Here is an 18,493-nt window from a genome sequence, read left to right as displayed (position 1 = left end):
AGAAAGGTGGTGGTGTTTGTTTTCTGATCAATGACGCATGGTGCAACTCGGGAAGTGTTCATCCCCTGAAGTTATTCTGCTTACCTGATGCTGTTGTGCAGGCCATCCTGGTTGCCGTTACATCTTCAACCTCTCCCTCTTCGTTCGGGCCTATGTTAAATCTATATAAATCACCGGCAAAGTATATAATCACCACTGTCAATGGCAACGGGTTGATTAACGTCTTTCATATCCCTCCGCAAGAATTCCGTTCGCTTATTACAATGGAATTTCATTGAAAGGGAAAGTAAGCTAGTAAGACGTTGCCACGCAACACCTGAAACTGTCAAGTTCTATCTGTGTGGCAAACTATTTATTTTGTAAGCGGAAGACACGAAACGGTAGCAAAATAATTTTTAAAGATTCATTGTGTTAGGTTTCTTTTCTCGTTTTGGCAAGTAGCCGTGTAATAAGCGGGATAATGTATTGTCCGCCGGTAATTATCAGAAAATAAGTCCCTTCAGGCTCTGCTGCGCGTCGGGGTTCCGTTCTCCCTGTCGGGACTTATTTTCTGATAATTACCGGCGGACAATACATTATCCCTTACGTACTCCACAGCACCCTGACCCATCTGGAAAATAAGAACTCATATGCCAGAATGTGGTGGGCCTGATCACTGATGGGATTGAAACGGCCTACAGGAGAGAGGTGGACGACCTATCACGGTGGTGCCAGGAGTACAACCTATCACTCAATGTGGCCAAAACAAAGCAGTTGGTAGTGGACTTCAGAAAGGGGGGTGCAGAGTTGGCCCCTATTACAATCAAGGGTGCTGCTGTGGAGAGGGTAAGCTGTTTTAAGTTCCTGGGCATTAACATCACAGAAGACCTCACATGGTACGTACACACAGAGGAAGTTTTATAAAAAAGTCACAACAACGCCTCTTCCACTTTAGGAGACACAAGAAATTTGGCATGACATCTGTTCCTTCTACAGAAGCACCATTGAAAGCATACTAACTGGATGCATATCTGCCTGGTATGGGAATTGCACTGCTCACAACTGCAGAGCAATTCATAGGGTCGTGAAGACAGCTCAGAAGATGTGGCTATGAGCTCCGTAGTTTAGAGAACATCTTTGAACAGTTTAAATCATTAAACACCCCAGCCATCCCAATAATGATCTTCTCCAGCTGTTGCCTTCTGCAGCCTTCTCTTCTGCAGAACCAGGACCAGCAGGCTCAGGGATTCCTTCTTCCACCAGGCAATCTGGCTGTTAAACACCTCCTAATATCCCTATTTGTTTTTAAGCTGCTGTACGTCAAGAGGAGGACAAGACCTAAGATTGTTGCTCTTTTTATATATATATATATGTGAATATAAATTAAGATAATAATAAAACTGAATCTGAATCATAAGTAGACATGCATCCAGACACGCTGTCATCTTATCCGGTTAAACCAATCGAAATGTGTCATTCTTTTTGGTAATCATGGACTCTGCACCCTCTGTTTACTGATAATTTAATTAAAAAAAATCTTTTTCTACTCTATTTTGTATTGTTTTTACTATAAAGAGACTTACCTAGTGCTCTCTCTTTTATAAATATTTGACTTATTTTAAGGAGTCTTAAGACTTTGATCAAGGCACTGGCAGCCGAATTTGATTGTTTTCATGATGAGACATCTTAAAATAAGTCAAACTCTTATTAAGTCAAATGATTTTACGGGAAAGCGCTAACTTCTCCAGGGTTCCCACTTTAAGTTAAATGTAAAATCCCATGACTTTTCCCTGACAACAAAAAAAATGAATTTCCATGACTTACTATACTACTATATTTCCATGATATTCCAGAAATGACCCGTGGGAACCCTGTTTCTCGTAAAATCATTTGATTTAATATAAGAGTTTGGCCTCTTTGAAGAAATTAGTCTGCCAGTGCGTTAAGCAAATTTGTCCTAAAAACAAGCAAATTTATCTGCCAGTGCGTTGAGTAAATTTGTTTTGATAAGACTCCTTAAAATAAGTCAAAGTCTTCTTAAATTAAGTCTAAATGATCTTTCGAGAGAGTGCTAGGTAAGTCTCTTCATACTCAAAACAATACCAAATAGATTTTTTGATTTTAATATAAGATTAATAACTCTTGGTTAGATTTAATTTTTTTGCAGTGAGATTGTACTTCGCCACCCAAGGCTATTCATCTCTAAGGGTAGATTATATGCAGTGGTGGCCTCCGTATCGCATGGAGATTATTTTAGGAATGGACTGGCCATTCTCAGCACAGTATGTCAATACATACTGGTCATAATATATTCTTATAAAGTGTTTTCTTTATTTTTACCCATAACCCAAAGCATTATCTGATTATTTACAGTTCACACACTTTAGGATAACATATGAAGCCAGTCATCTCAATAGAACACTGCTATCTCAATGTATTGCAATGGATGTACTGTTCAAACAAATTGAGCAAGAATGAGACAACATTCTCAAAACTCCAGCAACTAGTCTACTCAGTTCCCAAATATTTAGAGACTGTTATAAGAGGAGGTGATGCAAAACAGTCGTAAACATGCCTCTGTTCCAACTTTTTTGAGATGTGTCGCTGGCATCAAATTCAAAGGGAGTGGGGTTTTTTTTCGGTTTTTTTTTTTTCATAAAATGATATAATTTCATATGCTGTCCATGGTCTTTTTGAAACTGAATATGAGTTTACGTGATTTGCAGATTTCACATGCTGTTTGTATTAGACGTTAGAATTAGATGTAACAATGGAGCTCACCTTGTCTGAGAATTTTTGAACTAGCTCTTGTACTTTGGTGGCACTGCCTCGTGCAGCCTCAATAACAAGCCTGCTGGGGTTGTCTTGCTCTGTAGACTGGGAAAGCAGTTTCTCTAGAACAGAGCTTACACCACCTATGTACAGAAAAATATGAAAAGGGGAAGAGAAGAGAAGTATAAATTAACACAAAATAACACATAAAATGGTAAGATTGAAAGCTGTTTTAAACATTGACAAATATATACAAGTGTTGTATACAAATGTTGACAAAGCAAGCAACAGAATGAGTAAACCAAAAATGTTTCCTTGATTCACACAAAGGTACAGTTATACAAATAGCTGTAACACATTTGAATGAAAGTGCATCAAAAAAACAAAACAAAACAAGACAAAAAAAAAAAAAACAATACAACATGAAGCTGGAGAGGTGTTTTAATGACTTTATAGTTCTTCATGACTCTTAGCCCATAACACAAGCATGCACTTTAGTGCTACACAACAGGAAAATGACACACCACAGAAGACATACATAAATGAGTTAGCCTTTGCTATTGAATATTGAATGTATGTAAAACCAAATGAAACTAGAAAAGAAAGCTGCAAAGGTGTTAGAACAGGTGTAATAAAGATGATGTAGATCACAGAAGGAAGTGCATTCCCCAAACTGTGCTTACATCCTGACTGACTCGGGTTCTCAGGTGTCATCAAATTGGCGTTTACTTCCACAGGCTGGGCACAAATGCATGCTGGATTAAATGTCCATGTTTGGCTGCCAAATGCCACACGCAGGTCACCATCAGCATATACCTTCAACACCTTACCCACCTGCCCAAGGGCCTGATGTGAGAAAAAAAGACCCTCAAGTTAAAACAATAACATATATCATATATCATAACAAAACACAATAAAATGCAACTCTGGGACACTTTATTACACTAAAGACTAGTGTCACGATACCAAGGTTATTGTTTTGATACCGATACCAAGTCGAGAATTGCGATTTTGATACTTCTTCGATACTTTTTAAAACATTTATTTGGTTTGGGGGCCCCCACCACCTTGATGTCATCAGTAATATTGAATATAGTGTGATCATTCACACCAGTGGCCATCCTACATTCTGCTTGACTCTCTCCACACACACACAAACACACGCTGTGTATGAATACATAACCCAAGAAAGGCCAGAATATTTAAATATTTCCTTTGCTCTTCAGCATGTACACATTTGTGCTTTGTAGATCAGCTATGCCACCAACAAAGAAACAGATAAACAAAGCTTTTTCATTATGCAGAGTCCAAGTAGACAAAATAACTAGCCACACAAACTGGCAACTGGTAGCCCAACATGACCAGGCTTTCAAATGCGGATTCTTCTGTGCAAAATAGCATTAACTGTTGATAGTATATGTTACCCATGATAATGTCACAGCTAAACCTAGCTTCTCCTAGCACCTAGGGGTCATGTTGATTAGGGGTGTGCAGAACGGACAGTCACATATAACACAACAGAATAGAAGTCACATAGAGTTACCATGTCACTGACTGTAGCCTACCTTAAGTTAGAATCTTGCAGTTGCAATAAAAAATGGATCCAAGATATTTTCCTGTTTCTATATTCTGTTTATGTAGGCTAATGTATTTGTGAATGTAGCCTGCACAATGCAAAGAAATAAAAGATAAACTATGGTGCATTTCCATACTCATAGCAATGAACATATTGTGAGATACTCCTATGATCCCAGAAAGATGTCCTTTGACTTGTTAGTTCGAACATTTATTTTATCTAATGACATAGAAAACATGATGAATTGAATTCACATATCCTTGCACTATGCACAACTATATCCACAAACCCAAAACCGTGAGATTGAAAGCTAATTGCTAGCCAATAACTAGTGGTGGGAGGGTTTCAGTGTTTCTACCCGCTACGGCTACTTGCTTAGTCTATATTACAAGCAATGCAACCCACTCAAAGTGTGGCAGAGGTGCCGTTGCCCTTTTTAAGAGTTTATGTGCCATCAAAATTATTTTGGAAATGTTTTAACACTTTGAGTGCCAAAAACGCAATATTGCGTTTTCTGTTCCCATGCATTTAGTGGCAAAAACGCAATATTGTGTTTTTAGCTTTTTTTAAAAAAAATAAGAAAATAGACACTCTAACATACCTTATGTGCAATTTTGGGAACTCTATGATGAATAGAACTGAAATAGATGACGATTGAGTACTCATGAAAACGCACAATCTGGACATTTTATCTGGACATTTTAAAACTCGGCTTTTGATGATTGCCTCTTTGGGTCGAATCAGTAACACATGCACGTCAGGTCAAAACCAGGCCATTTTCGTGGGTTTATCAGTCTCGTCAGGTCTCGTTAGGTCACTTCCTGGAAATTTTACAGGCAACACTTCATATTTCATGGAAGATGCTATATCTCCATTTCTAGAAAAAAAGTCTCACCTTTCAAACGAGCCATTGTATGTGTCCATAACTATAACAAAGAATACGCTTTGGCTCTACAAAAATCATCAACAATGATCTAGATTGCTGGAACTCTGCATGCCACACTGTTTTTGGAAGCTTTGGCCCAAAGTGTTAAGGTAAAGAAACTCTTTAATGTTATGCATGAATTACATAATGCATAGAATGTATTTTAAGTGTCTTATAAAGTACTTGTAAGTAATCTATGAGTGTTATCTGATGGCTACTGAAAGTATAACTAATCATTTAGTAATTCCTTATAAATCATTTATTAAGTATCAACAATATGTTTTATGTGACTTATAAACAGCTTTTTAGTAATTTCTTAATGACTTATTATAATAGTAAAGCGTTAGCTAACCATTTAGTAATACCTTGTAAATCTTCCGCTTCCAGCATCGGTGAGAGCGTTTTTTGTTTACAGTATTTTCCGGACTATAAGTCACACTTTTTTTTCATAGTTTGGCTGGTCCTGCTACTTATATATGAAAAGAATTATATAATTGAACATATTTTTAAATGTTAATTTATATTAACTGACAAGAACCCTACATGAAACATTACTGTCTACAGCCGCAAGAGAGCGCTCTCAAATGCTCGTCCTGTGCACTTGCACAGAGATTAATGCTTGCGCCTGAAACACACGTGCATACCTAAATCCTCAAATTATGGCCAGGATTCTATTTATAGCCGGGCCTCAGATTCGGACAAATAAAAGCCAGTATAATTTTGTTTTAATTTAACTCATAAAATAGCTCTTCTTAATATTTTATATTGTTGGTTGGTTTAATATTGTTGCCAATTAAAAGTCATTGTCCTACACCATGGGTCTCCAACACGTGGCTCTCAAGCTACCAGTTGCATGCCGCCCCCTTCTGAGCTAGAGGCTGAAGCATAACCTACATTTAAACACAATTGTTGCTGCCAGGCATCAGCCTACGAATTTTATAAAAAAGTAAATCATGCATAATTTGAAAATAACTAAATTTAGCCTATTTTAGACCTCTTTGGCTATACGGAATAAGGTTTCCCTTGCGTATGCCTTATCTTGCAATAAGCGGATGGAAATCCCGCCACTCTTTCATACATGAAACTTAATAATGAACCATTAAATACCCCACAGATTTCAGTGGTCATCAGTCCCGATATTTAGCAATATAATCAAACAGTCCAAACATAAATTAAATCTCGAATTGAACATCTTCTGCTTTTGATAGCCTACCGGTATGCCACTACTAAACATTCCTCACCCGTCATCTAGACATGCATGAAAACATTTGAAAACAAAACTCACTGCCATGTAATATTTGATCGCTATTTTGCTACTAATTATCTTTCACGTAATGAATAGGCTACGCACAGAAAGTGAAAGTAGGCCTACTATGCGCTACGTGTCTGTGTCTGTTCACGTCCGCAATCGATTATAACATTCCGCAAATGGAGAACACATCCATGTTCTCTCGTGTTATAGGCTGTCATGCTTCTGTGTTTGAAAAATTCCTGACGGTTTCTGATCGCTAAACGTTTATTACCGCAATCCCACGCTGAAATTTAGGCCCTGGTTTTAAATGTGCATCTTTTTGTCTCTCGCTCTCTCGTAGATGGCCAGCCGAGCTTTTTTTTTTCTGCTGCCAGCTTGTGCCAATATATCGTCCAAAATGCTTGATTGCATTGCATTTTCCACATTTTTAGCAAAATTTTCATGTACCAGCATTTTTGTTCAGTGAATCTTTTGTAAATTGCTTTAGGGGCAGCTGTGGCCTACTGGTTAGCACTCTGGACTTGTAACCGGAGGGTTGCCGGTTTGAGCCCCGACCAGTGGGCCACGGCTGAAGTGCCCTTGAGCAAGGCACCTAACCCCTCACTGTGTTCTCTGTGTGCTGTTTGTGTTTCACTAATTCACCGATTGGGTTAAATGCAGAGACCAAATTTCCCTCACAGGATCAAAAAAGTATATATGCTTATATACTTATACTATACAATTAGCGTCGGGCCCTTGTCAGCAGCCTTCGGCTTGCCTCTTGCCACTATTCACTCCTTCCTCATTCAGGCCATCCTTAAAAATATTTCGTTTGCCGTAACCCGAACGACCCTGTCAATTTAGAACCGACCCAAATATTTATTTATTTTTTACTCTAAACAACCAATACAAATAAAATACTATTTATTTTAGTAGACCTAAGTATTGTGAATATAAATTGCCTACAAACGTAGGCTCTTTTAAATAAAACCCTGTGTCGTCATCTCTACACCATTGGTTTACGCATATCACACTATGGCCTATACGCTTCGTTTCATTCACACAAACATCTCGACTCAACGCTTATTACTTGGCACGAAGCTCTGGAAGAACTGTGCCCAGATCTTTTCCCATTCTTTCTCCCCTCTAGTCTAACGGTGACCGTGTTGAAGAATTGAAATTGTTTGTGGTCTATTCAGCATTTCTCAAAATATGGGCTTAACCCAGATTCGAACTCTTGGACAGGGGACTGTAACTGCTGAGTAACGGCGGTTGTCATCAGCCGGCCTTAACGCACTGCGCCACAGAATTGACGGCGTGGGTGAATAGGGATAAATAACAATAGAGTACACAACTGTTTCACCAGCACATTTAAATGACTTGACTAAAACCGTGCATAACTGGAGGTACACCTGTTATCTGAGCAGTCTGTATGTCCTCATTTTGCGAATGCGAGGACGATATGAGTCTGTTGCATAGATGTCCGAGTCACGCATAATGTTTAAACACCACTGGCTCGTAATCACAATAATTTAACACACCGCAGTTGGATACTTCATCATGTTCCCATGCCTACATTTTGGTGAGTAGCATAGAGATCGTTAAAACAATAAAGTATGGCTCTCCGTTTGGGACATCGAAAACTTATATTTTTAATAGGGTAGACTACCGTCGGAGATGCTGACTTGCAAAGGCCTCGGGATAACACGTTATATCCACTATCATCAGTCAATGCCTCCTTGATCAAAGTTGGGAATGAAAGAAAAAGTTTGAGAACCACTGGCTTAACAAGTTATCTGCAGTCCAGAACACACAGCATATTGCAACAGAAAGTTGCCTTTATAATCAACTACTATTTGTTCCAACAGCATTCAAACAAAGCCTTTATACAAGTGAAAAAAAAAATGATTCCATAAGAAGTAAAATAAAATACTGTTACTGTAGTAACTGTATCCCAAGCTTCAGCTCCCCACGTCTGTGACAGGCAGACGTGACAATAAATTCTCAGCTTGTTTATACCCCACACTGAACGCGTAAGACCGCTAGGCCCATCACTGTGGGGTGCGGTAGACTAGCCTACTCTCTGGGATTTAAGTCAAGCAATATAACCATACAAATGTTTCAAAATGAGTAATTTCGGCTTTGTCTGAACTGGCCATTGTAGGCTACGTAAACAATAAACAAGTAGGCCTATTCCCTATCCAATGATATCGGCAAATGTTTGTTTTCCAAAGTAAGAATTTCACTTCACCATGCACCTTCGACAATGAATAGCTCATTACACTTATGTTACTGTTGAACGTAGGCCTAACTGGTATCATTACAAACATTATTCTGCGTCCTAAAAACTGGCATTTTATGGCATTGTGTCATGTAAGGTCGTTGCAAAATCTAGAGAAATGTGTGAGGTGGTCAGCGGGGGACAATTGAGACACACATTGGATTGTGTTATTACTTGAACATTCCACACTATCCACAGCTGTGGTATCGGGGGCAGGAGGATTACTGTTAGCACAGGCTTTATATAAAATTCTTCAACAGAAGGCCTGCCTCAAATGCAGGCTTGCCCAAAATAAAGGCCTGTGGTTTGCACAGCCTACAGTAAGTAGGTTAAATAACAGACCCGCCACAATGTGCGGTATGATGATTTTTTACGAGCAAGATGTTTTTGGTGCCCTGCATGTTCTTAAATAACAATGATCAGCCTAATATTCGACCATTATTTTGTGTAAATGGGCTATGCATTGGGTTAGACACCAGGGGTCATATTCACTTTTATCTTACCACTAGGAGTAGGCTACTCCTAAATAGCAATAAAAGATTTTAGCTATAGGAGTTTCTCTTATTAAGTTATTCACAAAGCCTTTCAGACCTACTCTTAGTCAGGGGCGTCACTAGACCTTATTCACTGGGGCACGTGCCTTAGTAAAAGTCTCCAGTGCCCCAGTAAAATTCTAACGCTGCTCTCCCTGGAAACGACATTCATGAGTGAGCACATCTCCGTGCCTGCTTTAGTCATGACTCGAGCCTGTCACTTACCAGCCAATAAAAAGGAAGTAGAAAGGCAAGGAAATAGAAAGGGCCCATAATAGCCAATTAGGAAATAGCACCTCTGTAGCTGGGTAAGATTGAACGCAACAACCAATGAAAATTGTTCACAAGATTCTTCCGAGTATTTCGTCCGCTGGAGTTCGTCATATCACTTTGAGCACAGAGTAAGTCGTCCCCTGTTTTAATGTTTCAACAAATTCACAACTTGTTTGACAGAAAAAATGACAAGTTGATCGCTGTTAGAGAATGTTGCCCACATAATTAGCATCTGTTTTTCAATGCTTAGCGTCGTAGCCTAAAATTAGCAACAGTTTACCAGCTTGTGCTCTCTCCCTCACACACACACTCACACCATGTGTAGGCTGCATGCACACATGTGGACAATTAATAATGATTTATAGTATACTGGAGAGAGAGTTCTGTAAAAGTAGCCTATACTGTTTGTGAAGCTGTCCTACTGTAAAACTAAACATAGCCTTCTGATAAACTATTCAGAGATGGACATCAGACAATTCTTCCTGAACAGAGGCAGAGGGAAAGGAACAGTGAGGAGAGATGAGGAGGACGAGGGAGGTATGATAATTGCCCACATTACAGTGGGCAGTGCTTCGACTTGGCCAGCTTCACTCGCGGTCCGCGCGGCTCACACGGCTTCACGCGACTTTAATTTGTATTTTTCTAGTGAGACGCTGCAACAACCCAAACAACCGGTAGATGGCTCTAGTGAGCAGGGTGTCTCGTAAAAAGAAATGGAGCCTGGAAAACCCTACACAGACTTCACTACAGACTTTAGCAGACTGGTTTAGAAATAATTTAATAGCCAGAAATATGCCTACCCTGCCCTAATAAAGAAATATTTGGTTAACTGCGAGTGAATCCGTTTGCAGCCGTAGAAAAAACGCAGGACAAATTAAAATGCAGGACAAATTAAACATTCTGGTTTTCTCCGAGTGCAACGATGATAGACAGACATCATTTGGACAAAATATAGAGCATATTAACCTCCGTTGCTCAGCCAAATGCCTTCCTGTTACATCCTGTTACCACAGAGTTACAAGCGATAAACGATTTTTGATGGTCACAAGTTTACTTCATTAGCGGTTTATTTTTATTTTTTTATTATTAAAGAGTGTTTTTCATTTAAATGTTTGACTTCGTGCTTATTCAGTAGAGCATTTACAGTAGTGCTCTCCCCAATCCCAGACGTTCACATTGCATGTTTGTTTGTGGGCAGTTCCAGCGTTATGGATGTGACAATTGGACTCATATTGGTAAACAAAATGCCTTAGAGTGGGGGCAAAATTAGTATCAGTGAATTAATTTGCATAACTTTTAATGTAACCTCTGTCCTCTGAATACTGAGAAATCCTCAAATTTCATATAATCAATTTCATCCTAAGAATACAAGTCATTTTATCAGCGTTATGGATGTGGCATGAAATGGACACACTTTTGTGAGAGATTACAGGTTTTCTACAAACTCTGTGAATTTTGAAGGAAACTGCCGAAACTATGATATACTGTATGTAGCATGGAGGAGACTTGAATGAACACAAAAAGTGTGTTTTTGAAACTATGCGTCATTTTCGTAATGCATTATGTAGGAAAAACTGGCGTTATGGATGTGACGGTTTCACGTTATGGATGTGACGTGTCTGAACCAGTCCTCGACAAACTACATAAAACACATAATTAAGTAGTGAATTTTGATATGAAACAATTGAAATAGTAATCATGAAAAACTAGCGATGAAATTATTGCTTCCTCAGTGCCCACTAAGAGACACAGGAAGAATCAGGACAACAAGTAATTTAAAATATATTAAAAAAAAAATTCTATTACCGTCATCAATTTTGGTCAGTGATTCCCGGGTTACTGAAACACCAGGGAACATGAAACTTAGTGGCCACTCCCTTAAATAACTAGCCCTACCTGAACCGTTGCACCCAAGATGACAAAATATTTATGGTATGTTAGTCTCAAGAGCCCGCATCAACCTAACCCATACCCACTCATTTGTGATTTGCACACATAAAGTACATGCACACACACACACACACTCTCAGACACACACACACACACACACACACACGCACACACACAGTCGCACACATACTGTACAGACAGGCAAGCACACACACACACATAAACACATACAGACAGGCAAGCACACACACACACACACACACACACACGAATGCAGACACATAAACACACACACACAGGCACGCATACGCATGTGCGCATGCAAACACACACACACACACACACACATAAACACACAAACGCAGGCACGCATACGCACATGCACACACACAGACACACACACACACACTTATAAACAAAAGCAAACTCACATATGCACACACTCATTTACATGCACATGAGTTGCAGGAGTAGGAAATGGAGACAAATTGACAAGCGTGATTTATTTTTGCAAAGAGAATATGCAGGACTGAGAGGCGGTCATATTTTGTACCGCTATGCGGTACATCTAGTTTATTGCTGCCGTTACTTATGTTACTCTGTGGGTATTAGCTACAGAGGACCTGACACTTCAAATGCTGGCATATAAATGCGTCACATTTAAAATTAAACTGTGTTAAGCAGACGTGAACGGCAGGCTGAACAGATCTGCAACAGAAGGAGGTTGCTATGTTAACTCCAGCTGCAAAGTCAGCCATATTCACCAGCTAACACGATAATCCAGTTACTGTACAACAACAGTATGACAGTTACAGGAAGATAATCGTTCAGATTTTCGTTATTAGGCAACTTGAAAATAGGCTATGGCTAGGCTAATCACTGGAGGTATTTTAATATTATGTTTGTTTTGCTAATGGTTAGGCAAGGCCTCCCTGTGGTTTTGATCAACCTAATAATCGTTGAAATGTCAATTGTAAACACTAAGGTGAAATGCGTTGAAACTGACATGCCACCAGAACAGACGTTTTATCGGCTTTGAGGTATAATAAAGTCTCCAGTCTTGTAAATTCACATTATGTAACATCCATAACGTCACATCCATAACGCACCATTAAAGGTTTTAAAAGTAAGAAAGGGGCACAATTTGGTCATCACACTTTACATTGATATAAATCAGCTTTGCACAGACACTATGGACATTGTCGCATCAACACTGTATGTGTAGCATAAACTTTTCCTATAAAACGTTATGGATGTGACATGGCCATGGAACTTGCTGACTTAAAAACAAAAGCCTTACAAATGTAAGGAGTTGTGCTCTTAAAGGCAAGCTGAGCATAGACATTGCTCTACCATTCCCTTTTCCATTTATCCACTTTTTAAATATGTATAATATTGCCATGTGAAAAATTTTGTTTCTGTATGGTTGCACACCATATTTATGATGTAAAAAGAGTGTAATTCTCCATCAAATTCAATCAGATCAGTTACAAACAATAAAATATAGACCTAAATGAAGATTTTAACAACAGTTCTATTTGCGTATGCACAACTTTTTTTCCATGGTAAGGATGACCTTTGCATGGAATTGCCCTTGTAATGGATGCAACCGCGAGATAGGCTATGCGTTTGACGGCAATGAGTTGTTAACAGACATGAACCAAGACATATAGCCCAGCAGCAATCTAGGAACTGTTCGTTATTTATTGAAGGGGCCACCGGAGGAATTTTGAGTGCTTCAGTTGCAAGTTGCATGACCCTCTCTTGCCTGCTAGAAATTGTTCAATGACCCTCCGACAGAATTGTTAAAAAAGACATGACCCTCCCCTGCCAATTGTCGCTGTCTTCCGCCCGCGCCACAGCCACACACTGTGATAACGTTCTTAAATCAATCTTTCACGTGAGCTTGCATGCTACCAGTCCTTCCTTTTCAAATGTGTTGCGCCTGTTTGCACAATTTCACAAATAATCATATGTGATTAATAATATGACAAATAATCCCTGTGCACGGGGACCGGAACAATGCATGGCAACTTTTTCCGTGTTTCTCACTTATTTTAACTTCCCCCCGCTGTCCTTAAAAGCAGCGTGGGCGGAAGACAGCGACAATTGGCAGGGGAGGGTCATGTCTTTTTTAACAATTCTGTCGGAGGGTCATTGAACAATTTCTAGCAGGCAAGGGAGGGTCATGCAACTTTTGACTGAAGCACTCAAAATTCCTCCGGTGGCCCTTTCAATAAATAACGAACAGTCCCTAGATTGCTGCTGGGCTATACAGTATGTCTTGGTTCATGTCTGTTAACAACTCATTACCGTCAAACGCCTAGACTATCTCGCGGTTGCATCCATAACAAACAAACATGCAATTTGAACGTCTGGGATTGGGAAGAGCACTAAATGCTCTACTGAATAAGCACGAAGTCAAACCTTTAAATGAAAAACACTCTTTAATAATCAAAAAAATAAACTGCTAATAAAGTAAACTTGTGACCATCAAAAATCATTTATCGCCTGTAACTCAGTGATAACAGGACGTAACAGGAAGGCATTTGGCTGAGCAACGGAGGTTAATATGCTCTATATTTTGTCCAAATGATGTCTGTCTATCATCGTTGCACTCGGAGGAAACCAGAATGTTTAATTTGTCCTACGTTTCTTCTACGGCTGCAAACGGGATTCACTCGCAGTTAACCAAATATTTCTTTATTAGGGCAGGGCAGACATATTTCTGGCTATTAAATTATTTCTAAACCAGTCTGCTAAAGTCTGTAGTGAAGTCTGTGTAGGGTTTTCCAGGCTCCATTTCTTTTTACGAGACACCCTGCTCACTTGAGCCATCTACCGGTTGTTTGGTTTGTTGCAGCGTCTCACTGGAAAAATACAAATTAAAGTCGCGTGATACCGCGTGATACCGCGTGATCCCACGCGCGGACCGCGAGTGAAGCTGGCCAAGTCGAAGCACTGCCCACTGTAGGCCTATCGGCATAAAGGCCTATCGCCTGGCTTGCCTCAGCTTTGGTCACGTCCTTTTAAAACCGTCTTTTTCTCTATCGTGAGCATTTAATCTGCTGCCAGCTTGTGACTCCACATCTCCCAAAATACTTGATAGCATTGCATTCTCCACATTTTTAGCTACATTTTCATGTACCATATTAGCATTTTTGTTCAGTGATTCTTTTGTACATTGTACAATTACCGTCGGGCCTATAGGCCTATCCTTGGCTTGCTTCAGTCACGTCCTTTCTGCATCTTTTTCTCACACATTTCTGACACATCATCAATTTTGATGCACTTCTCCTAGATGAATCATCTGATATATGTCAAAGTTGGCATTGCCTTCCACACTTCCCACTTTTGAACACTGCCTTTCATTTCTGCTAATAGTTCACCTTAAATACCACACACTCTAGGCCTATCAAAGTAACTTACAGTTGAAAAGAGATCCCAGTTTAATGTCTTCATACAGTCATGTATAAAAGACCCAAAGTGAGCACTGTAAGTGGACTACTTTAATATAAATTAATTATTTACGTTTATATTATACCCAAGCTTTTGAATCCATATAAGTGATTGATCTCTATAACCATGATCACTGTGTATGATAATCTGTTTAGTAGGCTCATTTCCACCCATACAAATAACAAATAAAAGTGGATTCCACTGTACTTTCAAACAGACACTGATTTAGCAGTTCTGTTAACATCAGCTTAAAAGATACAGTATGAAAATAATCTTTTCATCACACAGTTAACTGTATGAGGAAATCTAAATATAAACACCTCCCTTCAGGATATTTGTGGTTAACATTTAGGAAGGAGGTGGCTGTGCAGAATTGAGGGGGAAAAAACAAGGATTTAATGAGATTTGCCCTTGTTGAAGGGGTTTAACATACAGATGCCATGCTGTCCGTCCATTCACCATGGCCAATCTGGAGTCTCTTAACGCTCTCAACGTCCTCCAACACTCGTACCAGCTCACCCACACCAAATGTGTTCACCTGCAGTGAATCAGGAAAAACAGAGTTAAGAAAATGCATATTTGTTTTTTTTTTATTTCACTTTATGTGAGTTCTGTAGTTTGTGATGTGTAAGCATGTGATGTGTTAACAGTGGCGACCCCAGAAAATTTAAACAAGGGTGGCCAGATGAGGCCATTGCAAATCTTGGAGTGGCACACTAAAACTGGGGTGGTGGTGGTGGTGGGGGGGGGGGGGTAATTTTATAGTAGGCTACCCACTGTACAGTTAAGAACAAAATTATTAATACCCCTGGCAATTATTGATTTAATGTTGATTTTCTCTTCACCAATATGTTTGTTCTGACTGAAAATGGCACTGCCACATGCTAAAAGGTTGTTAGACAATGTGGTACAACATGGAATCAAGAAAGAATCGTTTTTATCTTTTTTGATATTTTTATGAAAAATGGTGTCCAAAGTTATTCTACGGAAGCGTATTGCTGCCACACTAAAAAAAATAAAAGGCTCAGTATCACGTAATTACGTGAAAAGTTTCTTGTTATAACAATATCTTTTTCACGTTTTAACAAGATATTTATCACGTTATTACATGAAATTATCACGTTATTTCAAGATAATTATATTTTCACGTTATAACATGAAAATATCATGTTATTTCAATATATGATATTTTCACGTTTTTACAAGATATTTATCATGTTATTACATGAAATTATCATGTTATTTCAAGATAATGAAAACTAAATGAAACGAGAGGCAAGAATAGGCTATGCTGATTTACACGACTCAATCAAATTCTATTTTAAGCTCGGTTTAAGACATGGGGTGTGTTCGAAACGGGTAAAGTTGCTGCCGTTTAAGATATCTAACTGGGGAGCAAGGCAGCAAGTGCGGTTCGAAACCGAAAAAAAAAAATTCTACTGCCTTTTAAGATATCTTAGAATTCCCAAATAACGGTCATTTTTGAAGGCAGCATCGATGCACACTTCATGCTCCCTCCTACCCACAATCCCTTGCGGCAACGTCTGAAAAAGCTGTGAAAGGTAAACAAACATGGCGGATGACATCGGTAATGGCTGCTGAATCTGTTTAAAATGTCATTTGTGTGACCTTATTTTGCTTAGATTTGTAGATTACAGATTAGAAATAAACAATTTACTATCTGATTATGCCATTGTTGTAACCATTAATAGCGTCTGGTCTGATATATCTGCCGGCCGTGAAACTAATTTATACCGTTAGCCTGCTAGCTTATGTAAGCTAATTTAGTTTAACGTCAGGCCTTTGCTAACGTCATACCGTAGTGTTAACCAAAGATTCTAGAGTGCTACGCTCATTTTTAAAAGATACATTTAATCCAAAGTCATGTCTAGTGAGACAGCTCTCTATGTAGGGAGGGAGGCAGTAGGCAGCTGTCTCCCGTTTCGAACACACCCATGGTGAGATTCTCGTTATTGAATACGGTGGATGATATTGTTATATAGCCTATGCGAACACCCAAGCATTGTCCAGAATATTCTGCACAATCGGGAGAGTTGGGAGGATTCCCGGTGGGGCCGGGCTGATTACTGTAGTGTGATCTCAAAAAGCGCATGCTATTGCTGTTTGAATATTTTCTTTGCTGTGCTCTCCAGCAGCCTGCACTGTACGACTGCAGCGCTTTACTTCTCACTCCCTGCGTCCCTTCCCCACAGCCCTGGAAATTACTGTGATGACCTGACATGCCGACTACTGAGCCAGAGCGCTCTATTCATTCACCCACATTGCGTGAAGATTCGCATATTTATCAAAGCCCTTTCTCCCTCTTGCGTCAAGTTAGCAAAAGTTTTATTTTTTGTGTTGATAAGAAGATGAAGCTCTTACTGTTAACAAAAATGGATTTATAGAGTTTTGGAAAAGATCTCTTCATATGCTAGGCTATATCGTTTTCAAGATAGTCTAGGCTACCCATATCTGGGAAAGTATGATGTGATCATGCTTGCATATATCTTATGTCAGCCTTTATATTAAGGAAAAATACTTTGTGTATGCATCCATGTCACCTGAAGCATGCTAGTAGAAATATCTATTCAAAAGCACAGTTGATCTGTGCATGGCATGACCAACTTTTGATTATTTGATTTGGAAAGCAAGTTCATTATTTTGGTCTGCTATTAGAATATATTAGAATTTCAGCCCAAAGTTGGATAACATGTAGAAATCTGCTGCAGTTTCAAAACTGGATTACTCAGGGTCGGCTTACTGCACAGAGGAATGCTTCATATCCAGTAAGGTCTGCTGTTTAAGTTTGCTGTGTGTTGACTAAAGTGTTTGTGAGATATAGCACGAGGGGTGTGGAGATGGGCGAAGCGCTGTGTGCAGATGGAAATATGATTTTTTTTTTTTTTTTATTATTATTATTATTGATTGAATGGACATTATTGTTTATTATTGCTTTTTCCCTCATTTTCATTGTTTATTCTATTAGGCTATTGATTGAATTGATATTGTTGTTTATTATTGCTATTCTCCTCTGTTCCCTGTTAAATTTTAAATATTATGTTGTTTTTGTATTTGTGTGTCGCTTTGGACAAAGGCATCTGCCTTATATCCAGCGTTAATTTTCTCGCGAACCGTTTATCACAACACCTAGCCGCTAATATCATGGGAAAGCTCAGGTTCCGGTCTTACGTGTGATATCTGTGTGATTCATATGTGATAAGTACTCTGTGAACAATTCAACAGATAAATATAGTCGCATGCGGCAATGACGGGCCAGAGCACCTGTGGTCCGCAACCTGTGACATTTCAGAATCCAACAATGCACTCACATGTGGTGCATTTGTGAAATGCACATGTCTGATGTGTGTGCTATTTGTTTTATACATTGGAAGCACTTACTCACTTTGTGTTGGGTGTGACATTTAACTCCAATGGTAGTCAATAGGTGGCGCTACACCACACAAATGTAGGGTACCATGATACGCTTCCAAGTAATTTGTTTATGTACAGTGGGCATTACTTTCAAATGGCCACTTCAGTCGCGCATTACGTGGCGTGAAGCTACGTGAAACTT

General features: G+C 39.2%; 1 protein-coding gene across 3 annotated transcripts in view; it reads right to left on the bottom strand.

Annotated features, from left to right (window-relative positions):
• mib2 (MIB E3 ubiquitin protein ligase 2) overlaps nucleotides 1-18,493 on the bottom strand; it is a 257,636-nt gene that overhangs the window by 162,296 nt on the left and 76,847 nt on the right. For all 3 annotated transcript variants that reach the window (XM_042098212.1, XM_042098210.1, XM_042098211.1), the window contains 3 exons: nucleotides 15,353-15,457; nucleotides 3,435-3,597; nucleotides 2,761-2,894 (listed from right to left, as the gene is read on the bottom strand). In XM_042098212.1, coding sequence (XP_041954146.1) covers nucleotides 2,761-2,894; nucleotides 3,435-3,597; nucleotides 15,353-15,457 — 402 coding nt within the window. The remainder of the gene's footprint in view (nucleotides 1-2,760; nucleotides 2,895-3,434; nucleotides 3,598-15,352; nucleotides 15,458-18,493) is intronic.

Source organism: Alosa sapidissima, chromosome 7, assembly GCF_018492685.1.
Source record: "Alosa sapidissima isolate fAloSap1 chromosome 7, fAloSap1.pri, whole genome shotgun sequence".
NCBI classification, from domain to species: Eukaryota; Metazoa; Chordata; class Actinopteri; order Clupeiformes; family Clupeidae; genus Alosa; species Alosa sapidissima.
The sequence above is the reverse complement of the archived record's forward strand: the minus strand, read 5'-3'. Positions and strand labels throughout refer to the sequence as shown.